The 22,565-nt window shown below is 36.8% G+C and overlaps 1 protein-coding gene across 4 annotated transcripts; it reads right to left on the reverse strand.

Annotated features, from left to right (window-relative positions):
- Positions 1-1,652: 1,652 nt before the first annotated feature.
- NME8 (NME/NM23 family member 8) lies at positions 1,653-21,167 on the reverse strand. 4 transcript variants are annotated; one of them, XM_071736020.1, is made up of 16 exons: positions 21,113-21,167; positions 18,900-18,936; positions 18,759-18,807; positions 17,690-17,796; positions 16,009-16,080; positions 15,189-15,305; positions 14,495-14,582; positions 13,529-13,605; positions 11,773-11,865; positions 9,883-10,034; positions 8,423-8,601; positions 7,213-7,357; positions 6,399-6,506; positions 3,640-3,791; positions 2,477-2,621; positions 1,653-1,902 (listed from the first exon to the last, which is right to left on the reverse strand). In XM_071736020.1, the coding sequence occupies exons 2-16, from the start codon at positions 18,930-18,932 to the stop codon at positions 1,680-1,682; spliced, it is 1,740 nt and encodes a 579-aa protein (XP_071592121.1). In that variant the 5' UTR covers positions 18,933-18,936; positions 21,113-21,167; the 3' UTR covers positions 1,653-1,679. The 4 variants fall into 4 exon arrangements, with proteins under 4 accessions (XP_071592121.1, XP_071592118.1, XP_071592120.1 ...); XM_071736017.1 differs by having other exon boundaries at positions 18,750-18,807; XM_071736019.1 differs by having other exon boundaries at positions 18,750-18,807; positions 21,107-21,128.
- Positions 21,168-22,565: the final 1,398 nt, after the last annotated feature.

Below are 22,565 nucleotides of genomic sequence, written 5' to 3' on the forward strand. Positions count from 1 at the left end.
TGCCCCATTGGTAGAAATACCAGTAGGCCCAGTAAAGATCTTGGGAAATGAGCTGAATTGATATGCCTGAAATGGCTTAGTAAGGCCTTTTCTGAAACTGCTTCTTGGCCTAAAGCTCAATGTGCCAGCACCCAAAAGACCCAGAATGCTAAAATAATGCCAGTAAGAACTGTTTTAGTGGAGTTTTGAGGTGAAAGACAAGCCAAAGAACATACAACTCGGAAGTATGCTTCTCAGAACTCCTCTCACTGAGGTGGTACATAAAATCCCAACTTCCTATGGGCCAGATAGCCTCAAGTTGAGTTCATGGCACTAAAGCAGCTGTAGGTGAATACGGGCTATGAAGAGAACGCTCAGTCCAAGTTCTGCTGGAGGAATGTCAATAATAACAAAAGCCCCATCACAGCAGAAATGTTTGTCAGGAAGCTCTTTAGAGCAGTGAGGCTTATTAAATACAATAGGAACAGGAAAGTGTGAGAAAGACTTCACTCTTTCTGGACTTCACACTTGCAATCAATGCCATAAGTAAATGGCCTTATTTGAATGTCATTCCTTATATCAACCTTTTGCAGACTCTGACAGCAAAAGTGAGAATAGATCAGCTCCAGAAGGATATTTGTGTTCTTCATGGAGGCCAGCCAAGTTAGACTAAGACAGGATACAAATTCACTAGTTTGGCAAGGAGGTATACATCAAGAATAACTGTTATGTAAGAGCTAACTTTATATTTTACTGCCTGTAATATATTTGAACTAAGTAAATGGACTAAAAAGGACCTTTTAGTTTATTATCCTACCTGTGGCAGTAATCATGATGTTTAAGCAAAGGATTAATAAGCTGTGTAAACCTAAAATAAGCCCAGGGGGAATTAATAGGCCTTAATAGCCCTGAGTAGTCTCACCTGGCATGCACATCCATACCATTGACTCTCAGGCCCAGAAGCCCTATTTAAGATCACACTTGGGCTTAATCCTTACATGAGCTGTGTTGTAGGGGTACCCTTCTCCACCTCCCTTGCTGCTGACTGGACCCTTGAATGGGTCCAGGACCTAGCTCATTACTTGCCTTGCATGGGATTATTAATGGTCATGGCTGCCCAGTTCTGCTTGGTTGCTGTGGGCCTGCACACCACTGGTAAGGGCACAGCCTGAGCTGTGGTCATGCTTGGCTGATGGTTCTTTCTCCCTCATGGAGCATCCCCACACTTGCCACTGCTCCCTGTCAACATTGTAGCAGTGGCTCCACTACCTCTCAACATTTCTCCTTTGTAGGCTGCTTGAACTGGAGGACTCGATCCACCTAATAGTGGACCTGTCATTAATTAAGTTTCAATGACCTTTCTTGTCCCTGTTTATTTAAAGCTAGTTATATACAAAATACCTTGTAGCCCTGGAAGTATTGGAAAGGTATAAATCTTTTAAGTGATGAAAGAAAAACTATCTACTAAACTCACATTAACAAATAATTTTTACAGTCAAACTTCTTGCAAGTGTCACTGGTTACATTGATATGCTTTGCAATATGGTAACACCCATAACAAAAAACTGGCTGATAAAAAATGGATGGAGTATGGAGGAAAATTTGTTGGTAGATATTTGTAGCCTTAAATATAGACGGTTGGGTAGACATACGCAACTAATGACACAAAAATATATTTTCAAAAATTTCGTTTTAATTTTTCAAGCTATGTCAAGCTCTCCAAATATGTACTCAATGGTTTCCAGAGCATGTTCTTTAGTAGATGATCCATGAACGGCATTAGACAAAATATCTTTTGCAAACTGAGCTCGAATTGATTCAGGAGAGATCTCTTTTGCCTCATCTGGATTGGTTGGACCCATTAGTTGCCTCCACTCTTCCACAGCATTTTCCTTTGTTAAGACCATTATCACTGATGGTCCCCTGTAAAATCAATATCATGAAATTCTTACACTGTGCTGAGATGTAGACTTGGTTTTGACTTCGGAGATACCATGAAAGGTTTTGGTAAGCGTTGCACTGAATTTTGTTAAGTATTTTGAATTTATAAATTTGTTTCTCTGTGTCTTGTTTAAGACAACAGCCTGTATTTGAAAGCCAAAAAGGCTATGATGATCAGTTATCAGTTATTTGGATTCGGACTTTTTGTCCTAAAAAGATTCTCACCTGATAATTTCTGAAGCAAGGCAAGACATACTGCTTCAGCAACAGCTGTACTAACAACATAATGGGGAAGATATTTGTCCTACATGGAAAGAACAGGATTCTGTGAGAAATTAGCTCTCTCTTTTTATGGTCAGAATCCATGTTTGGAAACAATTTTAGATCTTCCTTTGAAAGGAAGAACACTCAGTGCTGGTACCATTAAACCTGCTAGAAAGAGTGCTAGAAGGTAAAATCCTTAGTGTCCTTTGGGTATAGCATGTTCTGTGGGCACTGCAAATTCAAAGTTTGATGTATACTTACATACCTCAATATTGTATAATGAGACACTTACTCAGTCATACAAGACACTAAGTCATCAAAAAAGGGTTTTCCTTTGTGCTGATTGTAAAACTTTGTAGCCATTTCATGAGTTAAAGCTTCTTCTTTAATCTTTGAGACAGTAAATCCAGCATTTTTAACTTTTTGCATAATGTCATCTAGGAGAGGAACAAGCAAACTCATTATTGATTGAAACAGTTTAGACACAAAAAATTTTTAAAGTTTAGATACATAAAGACACACAAGCTCTAAAAGTTTTAGAAAATATAAGATTTAAAAAAAAAATTCACCAATAGCTATTGAAATTCTACACACAATATCAAGCAATCATGGACAATATGGCAAACACTTCAGTGGTGCTTTAAAATACACACAGACTGTTGTCATTGCACTAGTCCATCTCTATGCAGGTGACAAACCCAGATAGTTATAAACTGTACCAGTAGCATTCCCTGATGTTTCCCATGTTGGACAGAATGTGGACTGTGTGTGTAGCTGTAATGCTACATCACACACCAGGTGGCCTGCTAAAATCAGTCTGAATTGTTACAAGAGTGGAGAGTTCACAAGAGCAATAATGAATTAACTTATAGAAAGACTACTGAAATTTGTGAGGACGTAAAGCAAATGTCAAGAAGAGGCTCTGGATAGAGGGCTTAAATAAAATGGCAGCAAAAAGCTTTAGGGTAAGATTCCAAATTGTGTATAGTGTACTTTTTACTTTGACTTTTCCTCCTTATTACCCATGAATAATGGCAAGTTAAAGCAAGGATGGGAATATATCCAATTGAGCAATGGCCCATTTTGGGTCAGTTGAGATACCTGTCTGAACAAAGTAACATGAATTTGAAAAGTCTCCTTCTCCTTTGACTTAGGTGGATGCCTGATGGCTAGTTTGGACAAGTGCCTGGTGTTTAAACAGTTTAATTCAGCTAAAAACTCTCTCTCTTCAATTCACTACCATTCTTGTGAATGAAGAGATAGAGGCAGCATACACATAAGATATATGGTGTTTGAGACCTCAATGTGACTTATTCAGACCCTGTAAAAGCATGTTCCTGCATGAAAAAAGTATTTCAGAGAACAAAAAGAAGACATCTGACATAATCTACTGCATATACATCACTGATATTTTGTAGAAATTATATCTATATCCATACTTCCTAGATCACTTACCTTTATGATTTTTTGCAGCATCAGGTTTGATTAATGCCAGTGTGTGCTCCTGAGGGAAGAAGAACTCCAATTCCTTCTGAGCATCATCACGTGTAGAGCTGCCATGCAGCTGATTAATAGGTACGTCGTCGAATGCATACTTTGCACGTAAACTAAGAGTCATTTGAAGAGTAAATTACTTAAAGAAATAGACATTTTGAGCTTCCCCTTGTCTTGTCTCTGGGCACTGCCAAGAAGAGTCTGGCCCCATCCTCACAGAATCATAGAATCATAGAACTGGCTGGGTTGGAAGGGACCTCAGAGATCATCAAGTCCAACCCTTGATCCACTACCGCTGCAGTTACCAGCCCATGGCACTGAGTGCCACATCCAGGCTCTTTTTAAATATCTCCAGGGACGGAGAATCCACCACTTCCCGGGGCAGCCTATTCCAATATCTGATCACCCTCTCTGTAAAGAAATTCTTTCTAATATCTAACCTAAACTTCCCCTGGCACAACTTAAGACCGTGCCCTCTTGTCTTGTTGAAAGTCATCTGGGAAAAGAGACCAACCCCCACTTGGCTACACCCTCCTTTCAGGGAGTTGTAGAGAGTGATGAGGTCTCCCCTGAGCCGCCTCTTCTCCAGGCTGAACAGCCCCAGCTCCCTCAGCCTCCTGACACCTGTCCTGTAGATATTTATAAGCATTGGTTAGAACCCTTCTCAGTCTTCTGTACTCCGAACAAACCAGGTCTCTCAGCCTTTCCTCGTATGTTAGACTCTCCAGTCATCTAGTCGTCCTAGTAGCCCTCTGCTGAACTCTCTCCAGTAGTTCCTGGTCTTTCTTCTACTGGGGAGCTCAGAAATTGACACAGTCTTTGAGACGAGGCTTTACCAGGGCAAACTAGAGGGGCAGGTTCCCCTCCCTGCCACATTCTTCTTAATGTACTGGGGATGCCATTGCCCTGCTTTGCCACAAAGGCACATGGTTAATTTGATCTCCACCAGGATTCTCAGGACTCAGCTCTGCAGGGTTGCTTTCCAGTGCATCAACCCTTAACCCACACTAGTGCACAGGGTTATTCCTCCCCACGTGCAGGACCCTACAGCTGCCTTTGTTGAACTTCATTAGGTCCCTATCCACCCAACACTCTAACCTGCCCAGGTCTTGCTGAATGGCAGCACAGCCTTCTGGTGTCTCAGCCACTCCTAGTTTTTTAACATCAGCAAACTTGCTGAGGATACACTCTGCTCCTTATTCCAGGTCACTGGTGAATACCTGAACAAGACTGGATCCATTTCTGACCCCAGGGAGTACTGATAACTACCAGCCTCCAACTGGAGTATATGCCACTGGTTATAGCCCCCTGAGTTCTGCCACTCTGCAAGTTCTTAATCCACCTCACTGTCCACTCATCTAACAGACACTTCCTAAAATTACCTATGGGGATGCTGTGGGAGGCAGTGTCAAAAGCCTTGCTGAAGTCCAGCTAGAAACCATGCCCTTTTTCCCCCTCATCTACCCAGCCATTCATGCTATCACAGAAGATTATCAGGTTGATCAAGCATGATTTCCCCTTGGTGAATCCATGTTGACTACTCCTGATAACTTTCTGCTCCGCTTGATTAGACATGATATCAAAAACATGCTGTTCCATCACCTTTCCAGGGATGGAGGTGAAGCTAACTGGCCTGTAGTCTCCTGAATCCTTTTTGAAGACTGGAGTGATATTGATTTTCCTCCAGCCTTCAGGAACCTCTCCTGTTCTCCATGACCTTTCAGAGATGATGGAGAGTGGTTTAGCAATAATATCTGCTGGTTTCCTCAGCATTCTTGGGTGTATTTCTTTGGGGCCCATGGATTTGTGGGTGTCCAATTTTCTTGGATGATCTCTAACCTGGTCCTTCTCAACCAAGGGTAAGTCTTAACCCAGTGATTATAAACTAAGGTTGATGTGGCCCCTAAGTGCTTGATGATCTCTCTGTAGGGGTAAGAAGCCTTCATCGTCTACATAAATAACATTCAACTTTCTAATTAACCACTTGAAATATGAATACCTTCCTTTTCTGTCAACTTGTTCTGTTCCCAATAACAATTCTTGCTTAAAGAAACAAAGCAGATAAGGTGATACCACAGCAGTTTCTTAGAACAATAAAATAAGCAGGTAGAACTAAGATGTTAATTTATGAAAACTGTAAAAGAAGCTCGGTCAAATATAAAATAAACTACTGATGGACATTTTTCATTAAGCTAAGAAAAAATCATCTGTTCTAAGAAGTGAAGATGCTATTTCAAGGGAAAAAAAAAAAGAGATATTACCAATATTTTTAGAATATTGGTAATTTAGAATATTGGTAGAAAATTGATAGCAATACTTCTGTGGACCACAAAGCCTAAAAAATGCCATGAGGGGTCACAAAGATCCAACTTAGCCAAGTAACTTATATGACCATCTGAGAAGTGTTGTAAAAGGATAGGTGGATTCTTCTGTGTGCTTCTTACAGTCAAGGATTTTTCTCTGACTCAAGAGATCATCTTTTGCTTCAATATTATTTTTTAAACTCAGCTTTTCATTATGTTTATTAGCTACCATTTCTCAAAAAATGCAATAGTCACTATATGCAATAGAGTTCCAAGAACAGCAGACAAACTGCAGATGCATCAACTTCCAGATGATGGCACTGTAGTTACACCAGTTGAAATCTGCTATTCACTGAGAGGAAGAATATGAAAGTAAATTGAAAGCTGTGAATGGCAGTTAACTTCTGTAAGTATTACCTCTCTGGATTTTCCTTCTTAGCCATTTCAACAGTCTTTGGGCCCAATCGACTTCTCCAGTGTTCTATAGCATTTTCTCTTGTTAGAGCAAGTACAAGAGTTGGACCACTGTAAAATGGGAAAACTGGCATTAAGCACATCAAATATTAATTTCTCTCTAATTTGTAAAAGAAACTAGATTATATATTGTCCAGGCCAGAAAAATGTGCCCTAGTACTGGAGGATTTAAAACCTCCTCTCCATTTAAGGAGCGACAGTCTTACAAAATTTTGGGTACTTAAATATAAATTTAAAATTCAGAGTTACACCATGTTAACAAGACACCAAGAATATTGTAGAATTAGACTATGTCTTCATTATTAGTGATAAAAATGCTGATCAGCTCCTAAGGTTTTGTGTTTGTTCCAGCCATGTCCCAGCTTCATATGAGGGCAATATCCAAGCACAATTTATTTTTCTTCCCCAAGGAATTCAGCACATAGCCTGGATGAAGATTTCAGAACTGTCCCACAAACAATTTAAATGCAACTTTCCAGAGTAGAGCTCAACTATTTTCATCCAGATCAATGGAACTGGCCACTGACTTCAGCATACTACATACAGAAGTATGGAGTAGCTTGTAATTGTTAAAAACCAGATTTGTTCATCCTCTATATGTGGGGATTATCTGATTATCTGCAATTGTCTGATCCTCTTTTTGGCTTGTACTAGATAGGTGTGTACCTAATAGCCATGTACTATTCAGGATAGTTATCCATTGTGAAAAATTCAGTCTTATTTACAGATCTACACTCTCATTTTTTATTCCACATACCTGGTCATTTGTTCCAGAAGGGCTGGGAAGTAGTCTTCATTTTCATGCTCTTTGTAAAATTCACGTGCTTCTTCTTCAGTTAGGATTATTTCTTTCTGCATTGCAATTTGGAAGCCATCCTCTCTTATTGTCTGAATTATAGAATCTGTTTAAAATATTGGAATGATGTCATATTGCCATCCATTCATCAATCTGCACACTTGCAAATAAATGACATGGGTTTTCCAATCACAACGTTAAATTTTTTAGGTGAATTAATATCTTCACAGAAAACTAATTTAAAGAAACTGCTAGAGAGTTTCAGTAGTTGCCTGGACACTCAGAAAGCTGATGCTCATATTCTTAAAGCTTTCTCTCGCTTCAGAAAACTCAGTTGGAATTTCTGACTGAGAAATATGGTATGTGTTGCTATCACCAAAAAAAAAGATCTATGGATTCTGAATAGGTGAATATTCATCTGACTAAATTTTACAAGACCACATGCTTAAGCAAGTAGTGTTTAGTATGAATCAAAAACTACTCTATACTTTCATATGAATTGCAAAATTGTGGCTCTAAGCAGCATACTAGATAACAATCAACAACATAAATACACAAGGAGAGGTCAAAACTGTAGAATTCAGATCTCTCTATAGAAGTTATTTCCAACACAAAGATTCCCAAGTTAGAAATAAAGGTGCATCTAGAATATAAGGAAAAAAAGGCAAATATATTCCTGAGAAGAAAAGTAAACTTGTTTGATTGGAGCTTCATGCTAATGGGTTAGATTTTCTGATTTAGTCTGTAAAAACATGGTCTGTATAGACCCATCCTTGAGCATCACTGCAGCATAGAACATCCTGGGTCAGATCTTTTTCACCTTGCCATTGACCTACCTTTGACCTGCCATTCAAGGATAATACCAGCTGCATTATTACAGCAGGAAGAACACTTCCCCTACACTATACTTTTAAAATGCTAGGTCCTCTGAGAGCTCTAAAAACAGTCCATCCAAATATACAGGCTAAATACATTCTTGAAAAATCAGGCAGAAGAAGAAATGTTGACATTTACACCCTCTATGTGTCAAAAATATTAAGCATGTAATATTTTCCTGACAAAGATTAGACAATATAACCTAATAACATTTCACTAGGAGAGTTAGGATTTTTAATGTTTAAATATGGGACTCTCTATATCTTAGATGGAAAATATAGCTATTAAGACTCACCTCGTCTTTCCTTCAAGAGAGTAGGTCTAATTAAGGCCAGAGTCTTTTCAGTTCTTGAGTCTGGCCTGTTCATATCAAAATTTGGGAAAAAGAAAGCAAGTTGCCTGCTGGCATCTTCTAAACTGTCTTGCACATCACATACATTTAGGATACCCTCAGTTTCCCCGGTTCCTGCCAAGCTAATGAGGCACAAAGTAAGACAATGTTTAGGTCACTGCATGAATTATGTTAACAGTTGACTTATTGAAAATGTACTTTCTTGAAGTTTAGTGAAGCATAAGACTAGAATGCCAAACTAAGCTTTTATTAAATTCAGATTCATGGCTGAAGAAATGTTTTTGACAATTATTAGTCTTCTCAAAAAGTGCCTTGTCATGTGCTATAAAAGAAAAATCCTAGCCATGCAGCTTTCCTCATTTGCTTCTAGCTTATTCAGAAGCTTCTGTTTCATTAAACAGAATTACTACTGACAAGTCTACAGTGTATAATGAATGATCAATAAAAGCATCTTTCTTAATTCATGTACAACATGATTATAAAAATGAGAGCATCACAGAACTGTCTTTAACACATATGCTCCTCACTGTCACTTTCCTGTACATCTAAGATTTCTTTAGCTAAGTAAACACAGTCCCTCTTGGACACCTACAGAAAATGCAGGTATTTCTACTTGTGCTAAATTATTGCATAAAGGGATAATGCAGGCATCAACATAAATGTAAATTATCATGACTTTTTTTTAAACAAAGTATTTAAGTTTATGTTGCTTTAAGAAAATCCCTCTCTATGTAAAAAAACCTGATTCAGTGTATTAATATTTGTGAACATTCTCATTGCTGTTTGATGCTGTGTATACAGCTTCCATCTTTTTCAAAATGCTCTACTAGATCCTTGGCACAGGAAACAAAAAGATATTTCAAGATACTATAGTTGTGAAACAGCAAATCCTTACTATATTTTAGTATGTCTCAGGGAAAAAAGAAAAACCAAACCCCTGCCACTTGTTCAGTGGTTTTCACAGCATGGTCCTAGGGAGCACAGCATGCCTCAGGTGTCCCCTGCTCTCCTCTGGGTCACACCTACAGTTTTCCAGCATACATAGGAGTGCACAGCCTCAGTGAACAATACTGCACTGACCTTGTCTGAGTGAAATAGTATGAAGTGAAGATGTACAGTACTGAAAAGTACAGGAACTTTGAAGTGTAGCACTGTTCCCATTGGTCTGATAACCTGTTCAGTGCTACTTCAGAAACAATAGACTTTCTCTTTGCTTGTCATCTTTACCTGGGAACACAGAGTTTCTATATTCCCACAGGAACTGCAATTCCATCTCTAGTGGTGGTCCTGTGTAAGACCTGGTGCACAAGGGCACATGACTGTCTGTAAAAATGTGTCTTGATTTATGGTGTGCTCCAAATAGTGCAACTAGATCACATATACACATTTCCACTGGTAATTACCTCTCTGATGTGTCAGCCTCAGGGTCATCACTCCCACTCGATTTATGTAGTTCTTTCCAGTGAGGAATAGCATCAGTTGCTTCTCTTTTAGTGATTACCAAGACGTGGCACGGTCCACTCATCATGAATTGAACAAAATCATCAAAATCAGGCTAAAAAAACAAATTTTCCCCTAAAAATTGCAGGAACTCCAAATTTATTATCAGAAGTGAGACTATTCCTTTGTATGTAAGTCATTACTCCTGTTCTAAAAAGGCATTCACATAAGTTACTTGAAACTCTGTCAAACTGTTTGGGAAGTTTTTTATCCAACATTTGAGACAAGATTATAAAGTGTCTAAAGCATAATTGAGATAGGAGATACTGTAAAACTAAGTAAGTACCAGATCTTAAAACGTAATCCAGGTTAAAATGTAATGACAAGAGTGAAAAATGATCTAGGAACTTAATGTGATCAAATACTATACTTGCAGTAGCACATATAGTGTGGCATAACAAACTGCAATATAGTTCCAGATACAATTTTTGAAACTAAATATCAGGTAGCTGGCAGTAAGTATAGAGCATTGAGACACTTGCAAGACATTTATAGAGCTTTCTTTCATTGTCTTTTCTATGTTCTGTTTGCTCCTTCAGTTTCAACTTTCAACCCTATAAATATACATTTTCATCAGCTTTTGAAGGTGTTGTGCATTTTCAATCTTTTTTTTTTTTTTTTTTGTATGTCACCATTCTCTTCAATATTATTAATTTCTTAGAGTATCATCTCTCCTTTTACATATTTGACTACATCTTTTCCTTACCAGTCACTCTCATCTGATAGCTTATGATACATCTTTTCTTTTAATAATAAGAGGATGAAATATTTAAATGAATTCTTTCAGTATCTATGTATAAACTTAATGTTTTGCACAAGATGAGTAAACTCAAAAAAAAACCCAACAAAAACAAACCCCAAAAAAAGTCAAGAAACAAAATCAATGCAAGTGCAAAACCAACTAGTACATGCAGAAGGGCAGTATCTATACTGTTTAGGCTTCAAAAATGCACTTGCTCACGTTAAGAGAAATCAATCTGGCTATTCAGTTTGACCCTCCTGACCCACCCAGCTTCACTATTCAAACAAGACAATTTCTTCATCCAGTTATTTCTGAAAGTTTGATTGCCCTGAGTCTCTATTTTGATATAAGAGGCAGCCTCTAGAGCTTCAGCAAGCTTGAACAGTATTAAATCAGGCATTATTTTGCTCACTGAGCACTCAGGAATCTGTAATGTATATTGCCACTTTAACATAATTACTTTTCAGCTCAGAATTACACTTAAAGCATGGCAAATAATTGACTTCTCAATATGCATAGGGCCTTCTGGACTGTTTCTGATAGTTAATGGTAATCTTATTGTTCTCCTTGTCATAATATTGGTATGATCTGCTGTGGTGTGGTAGTGCTGCCATATATCAAACACTGCATACTTTTTCCCTGGTTTTTGTTCCTCCCATGACACCCCTTTGTTTATTTTCTGGCTGGAAGAGTCTGTGCTTAACAGATACATATTGTCATATAGATGGCACTGTATTTTGATTTTGTGCTACATTTCAGCAACTACCTTAACCTATGCTTAGGGCTATGACTAAAGGTCATATACATTCTGGTAACAGAAATAGCAACAAAATCTTTTGGTATTTAATTGGAGTGCAGCTACTACACCATATTTGTGTGAGCTGATAAGGACGAAAGAAAGATCATATTTCCTTTTTTCTGTGTACTAAATCTACATTACTTCATTTCTTCAACAGATTAAAAATTCACAAGCCAGAGATTTGCAAACACATATAGCAACAGTTGTAAGTTTTACCTGTTTCTGTTGTTTAGGTGTTTAGTTTGTTTTTACCTGCTCTTTCTTTTTGTCATAGAACACTCTGATCTGCTCTTCAGTTAGCATTTTCTCCTCTTCTGCTTCAATGGTAAATCCTGCGTCTCTAATCTGCAATTATTCAGTTATTACTCAGTGGCATTTGAAAATAGAAGTACACAAAATCATTTGATATTGTAGAACTAAAGCTTGATTAATCTTGGGAGCTAAATTAAGTTTAAAATTCTCTGAAATACTCTGAATATAACTCATACATATGACTAAACTAATGTTCTGGCTTTTTAAGGCACTTCACTAAAATCAGGATTACAATGCCCACTGAGTTAATGTTTATAAATAAGATAGTGCATTTGTATTTGTGTATTTGTATTCATTCAGTAGTTAATAATATCACTTATTTAACTTTGAATAAACTCATTCTAAACATAGGAAGTGATTAACATGCAACCACTTCTGAAGTGTTTTTATAAATTATATTAAAATGACAGCAGTCATACAAATATGCACTCAACAACAATAGTTATATTAGGGTAAACAACTTGGCTTTGGAAATAAAGAAAAATAAAATATATTTTATGATTACCAGTTTTAAGTTACATTAGAGCACTAAATTCAAGTATGTGTAAGAGATGTACACTCGCATGTCCTATATAAAAATTCATAGGTCCACTGCTTTGAGATTTATCACATAGACTGATATTTAAACAGCAAAGGTACTACCCGGCCCCATTACTGATCTTATGCCAATAGCAATCTGTTTACCAGCACTCTGCTCTTTAGGTGCCTGTATGATGCTGCTAAGTGTTTCCAGAATGCCTTGACAATGCCAAGTGTGGAAATATATGGGTATACACCTCATAAGGCAATACAAAGGCAGAGCCAAATAGCAGCTGCTCAGCTCCAGCTAATTTACTTTCAAAACCCGTCTGCCTTGTTTCTGCATTTAATGAAACCCCTTTCTTTCTGGACAAGGTTGAGTAGTTGCAGAAACAACCTGTACAACACTCTGATTTTCATTCCTGCCAAGGTCACTGGCCCTGCCTCAACATTTTTCACAAATAGCATAATTTTATCTTAATATATAGTGCTATGAGACTTTTTTTTTTTTTTTTTTTTTTTTTTTTTAACATAAGCAGTGAGAATATCCTGTAACTGAAATTAACATTCCTATAGCATCATATTCCAGAATGAATCTTTCATTCACCCATGACTTAAATAAATACTAAATCCTTGGATGCACCATTGCCTGCTTGCAGTACTCTTCATTACAAGACCAAATATTTCTCTACTGAAAAATATTAGCGTATTAATATATCTCTGATTACCAGTGCATATCAATTAATGTCACCATCTACACACATATAGTGTCCTACTCATCTGTGCACACACACTCTTCCATGAGGCACTGGCTACTAGTGCCTACAGCTCTTAAAGATCCTGTGTGAAGAATTAACTCTACCAGTGCAATTTCTGGTTCTTGTTTTCATTACAATAAGAGGAAAAAAAGGACACTATTTGATTGTAGATTTCACACGTTACTGATTGACACAGTATGAATCAATGTCATTCCTTACCAACTAACATAAAAGACTAAAGTAATAGTATCAATCTGAATATAATGTTATTTCATGCCAAGATTATCTTGCTTCTATCAGAGAAGCCTTCACAGGTCTTGTTCTAAAGCTTAGGCATAAATCAGAATCTCCTTAATCTTATATCTTGCTACTATGCCTCTTAGCTTAATGGGATGAATGAATCTTCAGATCTGATCTACCTTATGTTTAATTTCTTCTACACGTCCCTCTAAGACATCATCAGGTTTTATAATTCCAATAGAATATTTTACTGCTTCTGGAAAAGGGAAACAACCAAACATGTGTCAATGAATATATTTATAAAAAACATACAACCAAATTTTCTGTTACTTGCAAGTAGGTTTCTCTAAAGACTTCTCCATTTCAATGCTGGGATGCCCAAACTGTGGTTCCTAAAAATGAGTGACTCCAGTAATTAAAGTAAGTTGAATTGTGGGACTATCCTTGGCCAACCCTGGAATTCACATTTCTGTTGAACCACTGGTGGTTTCGGGTAATATGATGGAGAAAAAGTTCTCATAGAAGAATATATACTATATATACTAGAATACATACTAGCAAGCTCCGTATATACAGCACTAAAAATATTAAAGGAATTACTATTAATATTATTATTAATAATAAACACATAATAATAATAATATATATTAATAATAAATATTATTAATAATAAAATAAAATAGACTAAAGGTCAGGAATATGTCATTCGGACCACACAATAAAGATTAAATAAAGAGAAAGGAGAAGGAGCATGACCGAAAGAAACCATGACAGTGATGCCCTACCACAGAAAAAGGCAAGATCAAGAAGACATGGAGGAATTTATTCCATCTGAACATTGAGAAATGATATTTTGTTCATAAATGAAGTTGTAGGAAGCTTCAGTAGCCACAGATAACAATAAGAGTAAAAAAGATTTAGGTCCCAGCTCAAGATAAAAATCATAGGCACTAGAATCACAAGCACATACAGATTTTTCAGTCTTTTTTTATCTGTATCCTAGTATTGTGAATTTATGCTCTTACAGAATCACAGAATAGTTTGGGGTTGGAAGGGGCCTTTAAACATTATCTGTTCCAACCTCCCTGTAGTAGCAGGGGCATCTTCAGCTAGATCAGAATTCTCAGAGCCCTGTCTAACCTGACCTTGAGTGTCTCCAGGTGCTTCTTCAGGTACCTCCTCCTCAACAGAATCTTCTGATGATTCCTCTCGTACGAAAACAAGTTCATCTACCTAAGGTAATTGCAAACACAGCAAAATTATATCATCAGTGAGAAGCTGAAGGTATCAAGCACAGCTGTCAGATTTCTAGATTTCTGTGGCACGTTTATTGTATTGTAATAATATATCTGTAAGCCAGGAAAGTGATTGATTTTAAAACCTTGGGCTAGTCTGACTTTTTAACTGAACTACTGTTTGTTGAAAGTTGTTTGTTTTTTTTATGGTAAGATGTGTTCTTTTCTCTCCATTTCACTCAAAACATGCAATGAGACATGACTGCTTCCTGTGTCTACACTTGTACTACGAATTATTCCTCAGTTATTTCTAAAAAATATTTAGTCCTGAAAGAAAAAAGATGACCAAAGCTTTTGTGTGCTAGTGAAATTTTGTCCATCTCTCAATTTCTTGCACTAACGCACTAATCCATAAATTTCTTGAGTTTTTGTTAAACCAATAAATGGAAATTTCTTTGAAAACCCTTTGCATATGCCACTTTACTGCTATTAATACCCAAAATACTAATTATTACATTATGTAAACAGTATCAGAAGCATTCAGAGAAACTATCTAAGTGTAATAAAAGTAGAAATTTATATTTGATATCTGTTTTGTGAGTACTTGGGCACGTGTCTTCGTTCCAGCTGCAATTTCTCTCTCTTCTTGCACTAGTTCTGTTATTTTTTTATTTAAAAGAGGACCATTTACACCTCTCACTTCTGTAATAATTTTGCCATTCTGTAAAAGAGAAAATAACACTCTCGTTGAGTTTTTGCTGCTTAGTTTAAACATCAACTTATGTTTTGGAACATGATATATCTTGCTGGTTTTTACAGAAACAGTCAGAAGTAAACCCAAGTGACTCTTAGCCCCTAGTTGCCAGAATTCAGTTCCCTATTCAGAACCCCCCAGTCAAAAATCCCACCACCTTGTAAGTAAGCAGTGTTATACAGTGGAGCCCTAGAAGAATCTTTCTGTTTCTGTCAGTGAGAGACAAGACATAATTTTTACTATTGCTCAGGTGTAAAAAATTTGACTTGGTCTGTTTATCTTAAAAAACTTAAGGTGACAGGAAATCTACACTCCTTTTCACTGAGGGAAATCATGCATAAAATAGTCATTTCAGTGTTGCCACATGTAAAAACTTCATGTGAGGCAACCCTGGAAAACTTCTTTGGATTTATCACTAAGCAGCTACCAAAACTGTGGCTACCACAGACTTCTGTGGTTGTATGTGCAGCAGCCACAACAAAATTGTCCCCGAGAACCACAGATCTAGGCATGGGAATAAACCTCAAGTAAACCTCATTTGATTATATGAGCCTACATGTTGTAAAATTTAAACATATGATTTATAGAGCTTCGTATTTCTTTTTAACCTACTGAAAAAATAAGGCAAAAGCAGGTAACACATCAAAATAAATGGATGTGATGTACTTACAACACAAAAAAGAAACACAGGTTCACATCTATTCCTAAATATTTCCAGTGCCGGAATGCTGTCAGCCTCTGCCTTCAGTCAGATGAAAAAGATTATTTACTTATGTCTGTCTACATTTGCATATATATACACATAAAAAAAAAATATTTATATAGTTATGTATTTTTATATATATATATTATATATTTATATATGTATACATTATATATATAAATATATAATATATATAATATATTATATATATTATATATATTATATATATTATATATATATTTTGTATATATTATATACAAAAATATATTTATATATTTATATATTTTATATATATTATATTTATATATTTTTATATTATATATAAATATATAAATATATATAAAATAAATATATTATTATAAAATAAATAAATATAAATATAAATATAAATTAAAAATAAATAAATATAAATAAATAAATATATTATATATATGGTATATATTATATATATAAATATATTTTTTGTATGTGTATATATATGCAAATATATATACAAATACAAAAAAATACAAGACTGAAGTTTTCGTGCAGGCAAAATTATATATATATTATATATAATTATAAATTATATATAATTATATATAATTATATATAATTATAAATTATATATATTAATTATATATTAATTATATATATTATATGTTAATTATATATATTAATTATATTATATATAATTATAAATTATATATATATAATTTTGCCTGCACGAAAACTTCAGTCTAACATACTTTGTTACACACCCAAACCGCAGTTTTAAATCCAACTAGCAGTCCTAATGGCACTTGGTGGTGGTGAATCAAAAAGTGCTTTGGTCACATGGGGTTGGTCTCCCTTTGTATTACAACAGCGAATCATGGAAATAAAACCTTATCCTGCTTTCCCACATAGGTTGTAACAATATACAGAAACGAGGAAGTGACCTTTGCAGACTTGATGAAGGAGATGACCCACTGTGTAAAGTCCCTTGTGATGTGGTCAGCTCTGTTAAAGCACTTGATTAACTCTGAACATAAATGCCTGGGTTTTTGTGTATAAACAACACATATATTTTCTGCAAAAGTGCTTTGATCAGGCAATAGAAAGTTTTTGTGGAAAACGTGGAAAAGGATGAGCTTGGCCATCGTGTGGGAGGAAGAGAATCTGTGAAACACATTTAACTACTTTAAATATGATACACACCTCCTATATTATACTGCCAGTGTAGAGGAATATTTTTGTTACTATAGTTTTGTAATGATTTATATTTCAATTCTTAAAAATGAAATAAAAGGAAGTGTTCGGGAAAAAATTGCAACAGCATTTTTCAGGGATATTAGAATTTGAAATGTGATAATTCATAATGTAAAGACTTAAAACTAAAAATAATCTAGTCTGGATTTTAAAAGTTTCTGCAATCTTATAAAGGAAAACAAAAGTTATGGGATATTAGCTCCATTTCTATTAAATCTCTTTCCATATTTATTACCATTTCTATTCTACCTCTAAACAAAGTCATACGAGGAGGTACACAGAAGAAGAGGAGACCAGGCCAAATTTTGATGACTCAGTACAAGGGCAGTCTAATGAAAGCTCTATATATGCAGAAATATAAAAATATATATTTAAAATAAAATATAAATAGAGTTCCATACAGAATTTACATCCTTACCACTGCAAAATGCAACATATCATCTTCAGCCAACTCAGTCTGCAGTTTTCTGAATAAACTCACCACAGCTTTGCAAGGACCACACCAAGCTTGATACACATCTATTACTAAAATGTAATAGTTCGGAATTACAAACAGCTTACTCGTGGAACTTAAAAAATGAGACATATTTATGAATATGTTGGAACAGCACTTGGAAGGTGTTTAAATCCATCTTTCAGTCCTCTTCTAATCATTAAATGCATCATGTACATGCGTGATATATTTATCAAAGTACTCAGTGGATAGACCACAGTTTACTCTTTTATTTCAATCACTTTTGACATCAACAACTTATTTCACAATATTATTTGAGATAATTAATTTACTACACATCTCTCATATTCTTTTTCCTTTATTTGAGATAATTAATCTACTACGTATCTCTCATATTCCTTTTCCTTTTAATTTCTAAAATTTCCTTTTAATTAATTTCCTTTTAATTATTTTTCTTTTCCCACTACTGGTAGGACGATGATAATTTCTTTCCCATTGCTACTCATTTGCACATATGATTACATTCCAGATTTGTTCCTTCTACCCAAATACAATTCCTAGGAGGCCTCGGAGACATTGTTATTGGACTGAGTGAGCTGAAAACTGGGGATAATGCACATCAAGGAACACACATTTTCGAGAATGCTGAATGATTAATTGTACAGTATTAATTTAGTCTTTACTAAAAGATCTTAGGAAAAAACCTCCACAGAAGTGCCCAGCCCTCTAGCATGCAGAACTCCATATCAGAAAGGTATTTTCTAAGGATGGGTATATAACAGTGGATAAAAGAATACATAATGTGATTTGCAACTGGTATTTATTTATCATAGGAGAAAGTGTATATACATAAACAACATACATAAACAACATATATGCATTTATAAATTCATAAATATAAACTTCCTTTAAAAGACAATATGGTATTAAAAATGATATGATATGATATGATATGATATGATATGATAGCATGAAAAACTACATCTTCACGAGTCACTAAACAGAAAATAGTAGCAGTTAGTACCTACTACACCTTTTGACAGCAACATTTCATCCCACTTGTTTTCATCGGTTATTACGGTCTGAAATAAAATGAATTGACATTTTAGCATCTTAAAAGGGCAGAAAAAAATTTATTAATTTATGGAAATGTTCAAGTAATTAGAATTTATACCTGGAACTGGATATCTTTCTTCTTGCCTGCCATTTCCCTGTGATTATAGAAAACATTTCAAACAATGAAATGCATTTAATGGCTTTTTGAAAGAACTTGTGACGTGCAAAACTGATATACATGGTTTTCAGTACAGCACTTCCTTCTGATTTCCTTAAAGATTAAATCAACTGGAGCCCCTACAACAATGGCAGGTAACACCTCACTTCAGTATTCTCTAGAGCAATATACAACTTATTTGCTAAACAAACATAACACAGGAATTTAAAATAAAATCTAGTTTCTTAATCTATTGTGGTCTTAATTTTTTTTTTTCCTCAATAGTTTTTCAGGCTTATAATTACTGTGTTCAGGAAGGCCATAAGGACCTTGGATGGGATGGCAGCTCCTCCAACAGTGGAACATTTCAGAAATGTATTGATTAAAGAGCTCTAATTACATCAAATTAGGCTTTCTATCTTTTGGGATACATGAAAAGGAATGACTTATATGTGTTTCATAACTAAACTCCCAAACTGAATCCTGATGCATTCATCATTCTGCCATTAATAAAAAATGGCTTTTATATTCAATTTTTTTTAGTAGATAATTCACTATGAACTGGGCAGGAAAGCAATCTCAGTTAAGCTACATCCATGGATGAATTTTAACTTCAGCTTCCAAATGGAGCTTGATTGAACAATAAATGTTAATACTGTATCAGCAACTTGAGTATGGATTTTGAAAGTTCTTGGTAAGGATGGTAGTCTGTCCTGGGGAAAATGAAAGTGTCACCATGAATGTGACCTCCACTGGCACTGATACCCGACTAGTCACCCAGCAAATATGTCCAGAGTGAACTATCCTGTCACTCCCACTGGGGATGCTTCCTTCAGATTGAGGTTTAGTGGCCAATATGAGGACTCCTGCCCTAATTCTTGTTTCATACTTCATCTAAAATTATTATTAAGGAATAAAATTTTAAATGCAGGTTGTTTTCAAATAATTTAAAACAGGTAGTGAGACAGTCACTAGTATAGCATTAATTCCAGTTCTTTAAAGACTCTGAGGAGATGATGTTAATTATATGAAACCACCAGATGAAAATATGCCATATTAGCAGGAAATTTTCAGAAAAAGAACACATCTTTCATTGTTACCTACTGTCACTGAGCAGTAACAGTCAAGGCATTGGAAGACTAGATCTACAAAACAGACACCACACACGTGGCAATAGGCTGTGCTGCCCAATCAGCCTACACATGCTCCCCAGTTAAAAATATCTGCTCATATATTCTCAGATGGTAAATGAAAGATATGTAAATGAAATGAAAGATGGTAAAACAGATACGTGCAGGCAAATATCCAAATATACCTGTTAGTCTGGTGAAGTAGCTGTGGGAGGCAGACGTGAAAATACCTGTAGCTTCTATACTTTAAAATAAAAGTTTCACATAACTCATTCTTTCAGTATTATACAGATAAAACACAGAGAAGCACATTTTCTCAGGTATCTGTGATACAGACAGCATGCTTTTCTAGCCTTGATACAAAGAATTTTGCTATCCACACTTCATCAAGTATATGTATGTGCAAATTCTACACCTCTTACCACACACTTTACAACCCAAACTGCTTCCTCAGACTGTTCATGTATCAACACAGGCCTGGGTGCACGCTCAGATACTCTGTCAAACTGACACTCAAATATGCATGTGCTTTGCAGATAGACAGCCGGTATCCTTCCACAAACCTTCATACACACAGATGCATGAAAATACCCAAGTGCTCGTGAGACATTGACGTGCAGCACTGTCTACATACAGACATATTTTTCCCAGAGCATAACCACTTGTGCATTACACTGGCTCCTGCGTACTCTGACAGACCACCTGCTCCCTGCCCTTGAATTCCACGGAACGGGATGAAATAGGAAAAAACAGGGATGAAAAACACCCACTGAAGTAAACCACACTTCAGCTCGCACACACACCCACACTGAAGCCTGCGTGTTCCTACAAGCACTCAGGGCCTCACGCGTCACACACTGCTGCAAGCAGGGCACCCAGGGGCTCAGACAGCCCCTGGTTTGACACACACACCCCTCACGACACAAATGACGCTCCCTCGCACACCGCCTCGGACACCTGCTCACCCCTGAGGTGAGGGCCCACCCAGCAGCAGGTGGGTGCCCCTGTCCCAGCCCCACACCCACCCGCGCTCCTCACCCCTACCCTGGAACAGCCGCTGGCCTGGGCAGGCCCCGCACCCCACAACAGCCCTAACGGCCGCCCTGGGCTGTCACCCTACCCCGGCCCCCTTGCTGCTCCCACCCCGTGGGTCCCGTCCCTCTCTGTCACTGTCCCTTTTTTGGCAGTCCGGGGTTGAGAGGGCACAGGGAGTTGAGGAGAGGGGAGGGAGCTTGGTGGAGCAGGATCCAGAGGGAGCGGGGTTATTTCCTTTCCTGTTTCTCCGCTATTTCTCTCTCCCCTAGACAGAATCCAACCTTAGGCTTCAAAATGTGAGAAAACGGCCCTCGGGGCTGAATTAGCATTCTGCCTTCACTCTGTGTTACTTGCAGATTGTGAGACAATGTGGACTACAAGAGGAAATTGTTTGTGGATGTCATGGTGACCAAAGGAGGGTCTCAAAGGCCAAATAATGGTGACTCCTCATGGGCACCCACTCTGCATGCAGGCCTGTCACTGAGCTGCTTCAGTTTTTCACATGTAAGCTCGCATCTCAGCACCCCCAAAATTCACAGAAGATAAAAGCAAAGTTCTTTTATACAGGTAGCAAGCACAACTGTTCTAGAGTACTGCATGGCTTTTTTAACATATAGATAAACACTTAAAGGCATCCCAGCTGGGGAGAATTTCTTTTTGGAGGTATAGGTTTAGGGATGATCATAAATCCAGTCTTTAAACTGCATTTTGTAGTGAAATGAGGCAACCAGGTGCCAGTAATTACCAGGTAGTGGGCATGAGCTTGTGTTAAGCCCACCTGTGCCTGATTAGGGTGGGCCCCAACTGCGCATGAGCAGGGCTGGGGGCCAATAAAAGGTGAGGCTTGAAGCACAGGCTCAGCTCACACCTGAGCAAGTCAGCAGAGAGGTGAGTTACTTCTGGAGCAGTAGCACTGAGCCAGGCTGACCGGTCCTGAGGCAACAGACTCAGAGCACTTCTGCTGGAACACCTGTTGGACCTTGGAGCGTCATGCCCTAAGAGAGGTGCGTCTTGCAACATCATTTCACATATATTTGTTAGTCCTGATTTATAAATTGTCAGTGGTTACAGTTTCCTTCAAAGCTCTGTGTATCTCCTGCATCTTAAGAAAATCTATTTTCAGTAACTGTCTTGCTATTTTTCTTGAGATTTCTGGGACTGCTGACCAAAACATGACTTGCAAAGCACCTCCTGGAGAGCTAATTTTATTTCCTGAAAGTAAAATGGAGAAAACAGTAGGGTAACCACACTTAAAAGAGCTGAAATGGATGTTCTTTCTCACCTTAATTCATCCCATGTTGACAGATGTTAGTTCTGGAGCTGTGTGAATGAGACAACGTTTCCACAGGGCTGCGGAAATTTTTGATTCTAAGATTGTGTTATACCGTAACAGCCTGTATTAGATCAATTAGGTGACAGGAAAAACTGTTCATTCAGACCAGAAATAATGCATTTATATAGC

Source organism: Heliangelus exortis, chromosome 2 (assembly GCF_036169615.1).
Source record: "Heliangelus exortis chromosome 2, bHelExo1.hap1, whole genome shotgun sequence".
NCBI lineage: Eukaryota > Metazoa > Chordata > Aves > Apodiformes > Trochilidae > Heliangelus > Heliangelus exortis.

Coding starts and splice junctions, on each gene's coding strand:
- NME8 (XM_071736017.1), bottom strand. CDS start 18,932: ATGGCAGGCAAGAAGAAAGATATCCAGTTCCAG. Junction 10,035..11,772: donor ATGACAAAAAGAAAGAGCAG/GTAAAAACAAAC, acceptor TTGTTTTTTTAG/CCTGATTTTGATGATTTTGT. Junction 7,358..8,422: donor TCTCTTGAAGGAAAGACGAG/GTGAGTCTTAAT, acceptor TATTTTAAACAG/ATTCTATAATTCAGACAATA.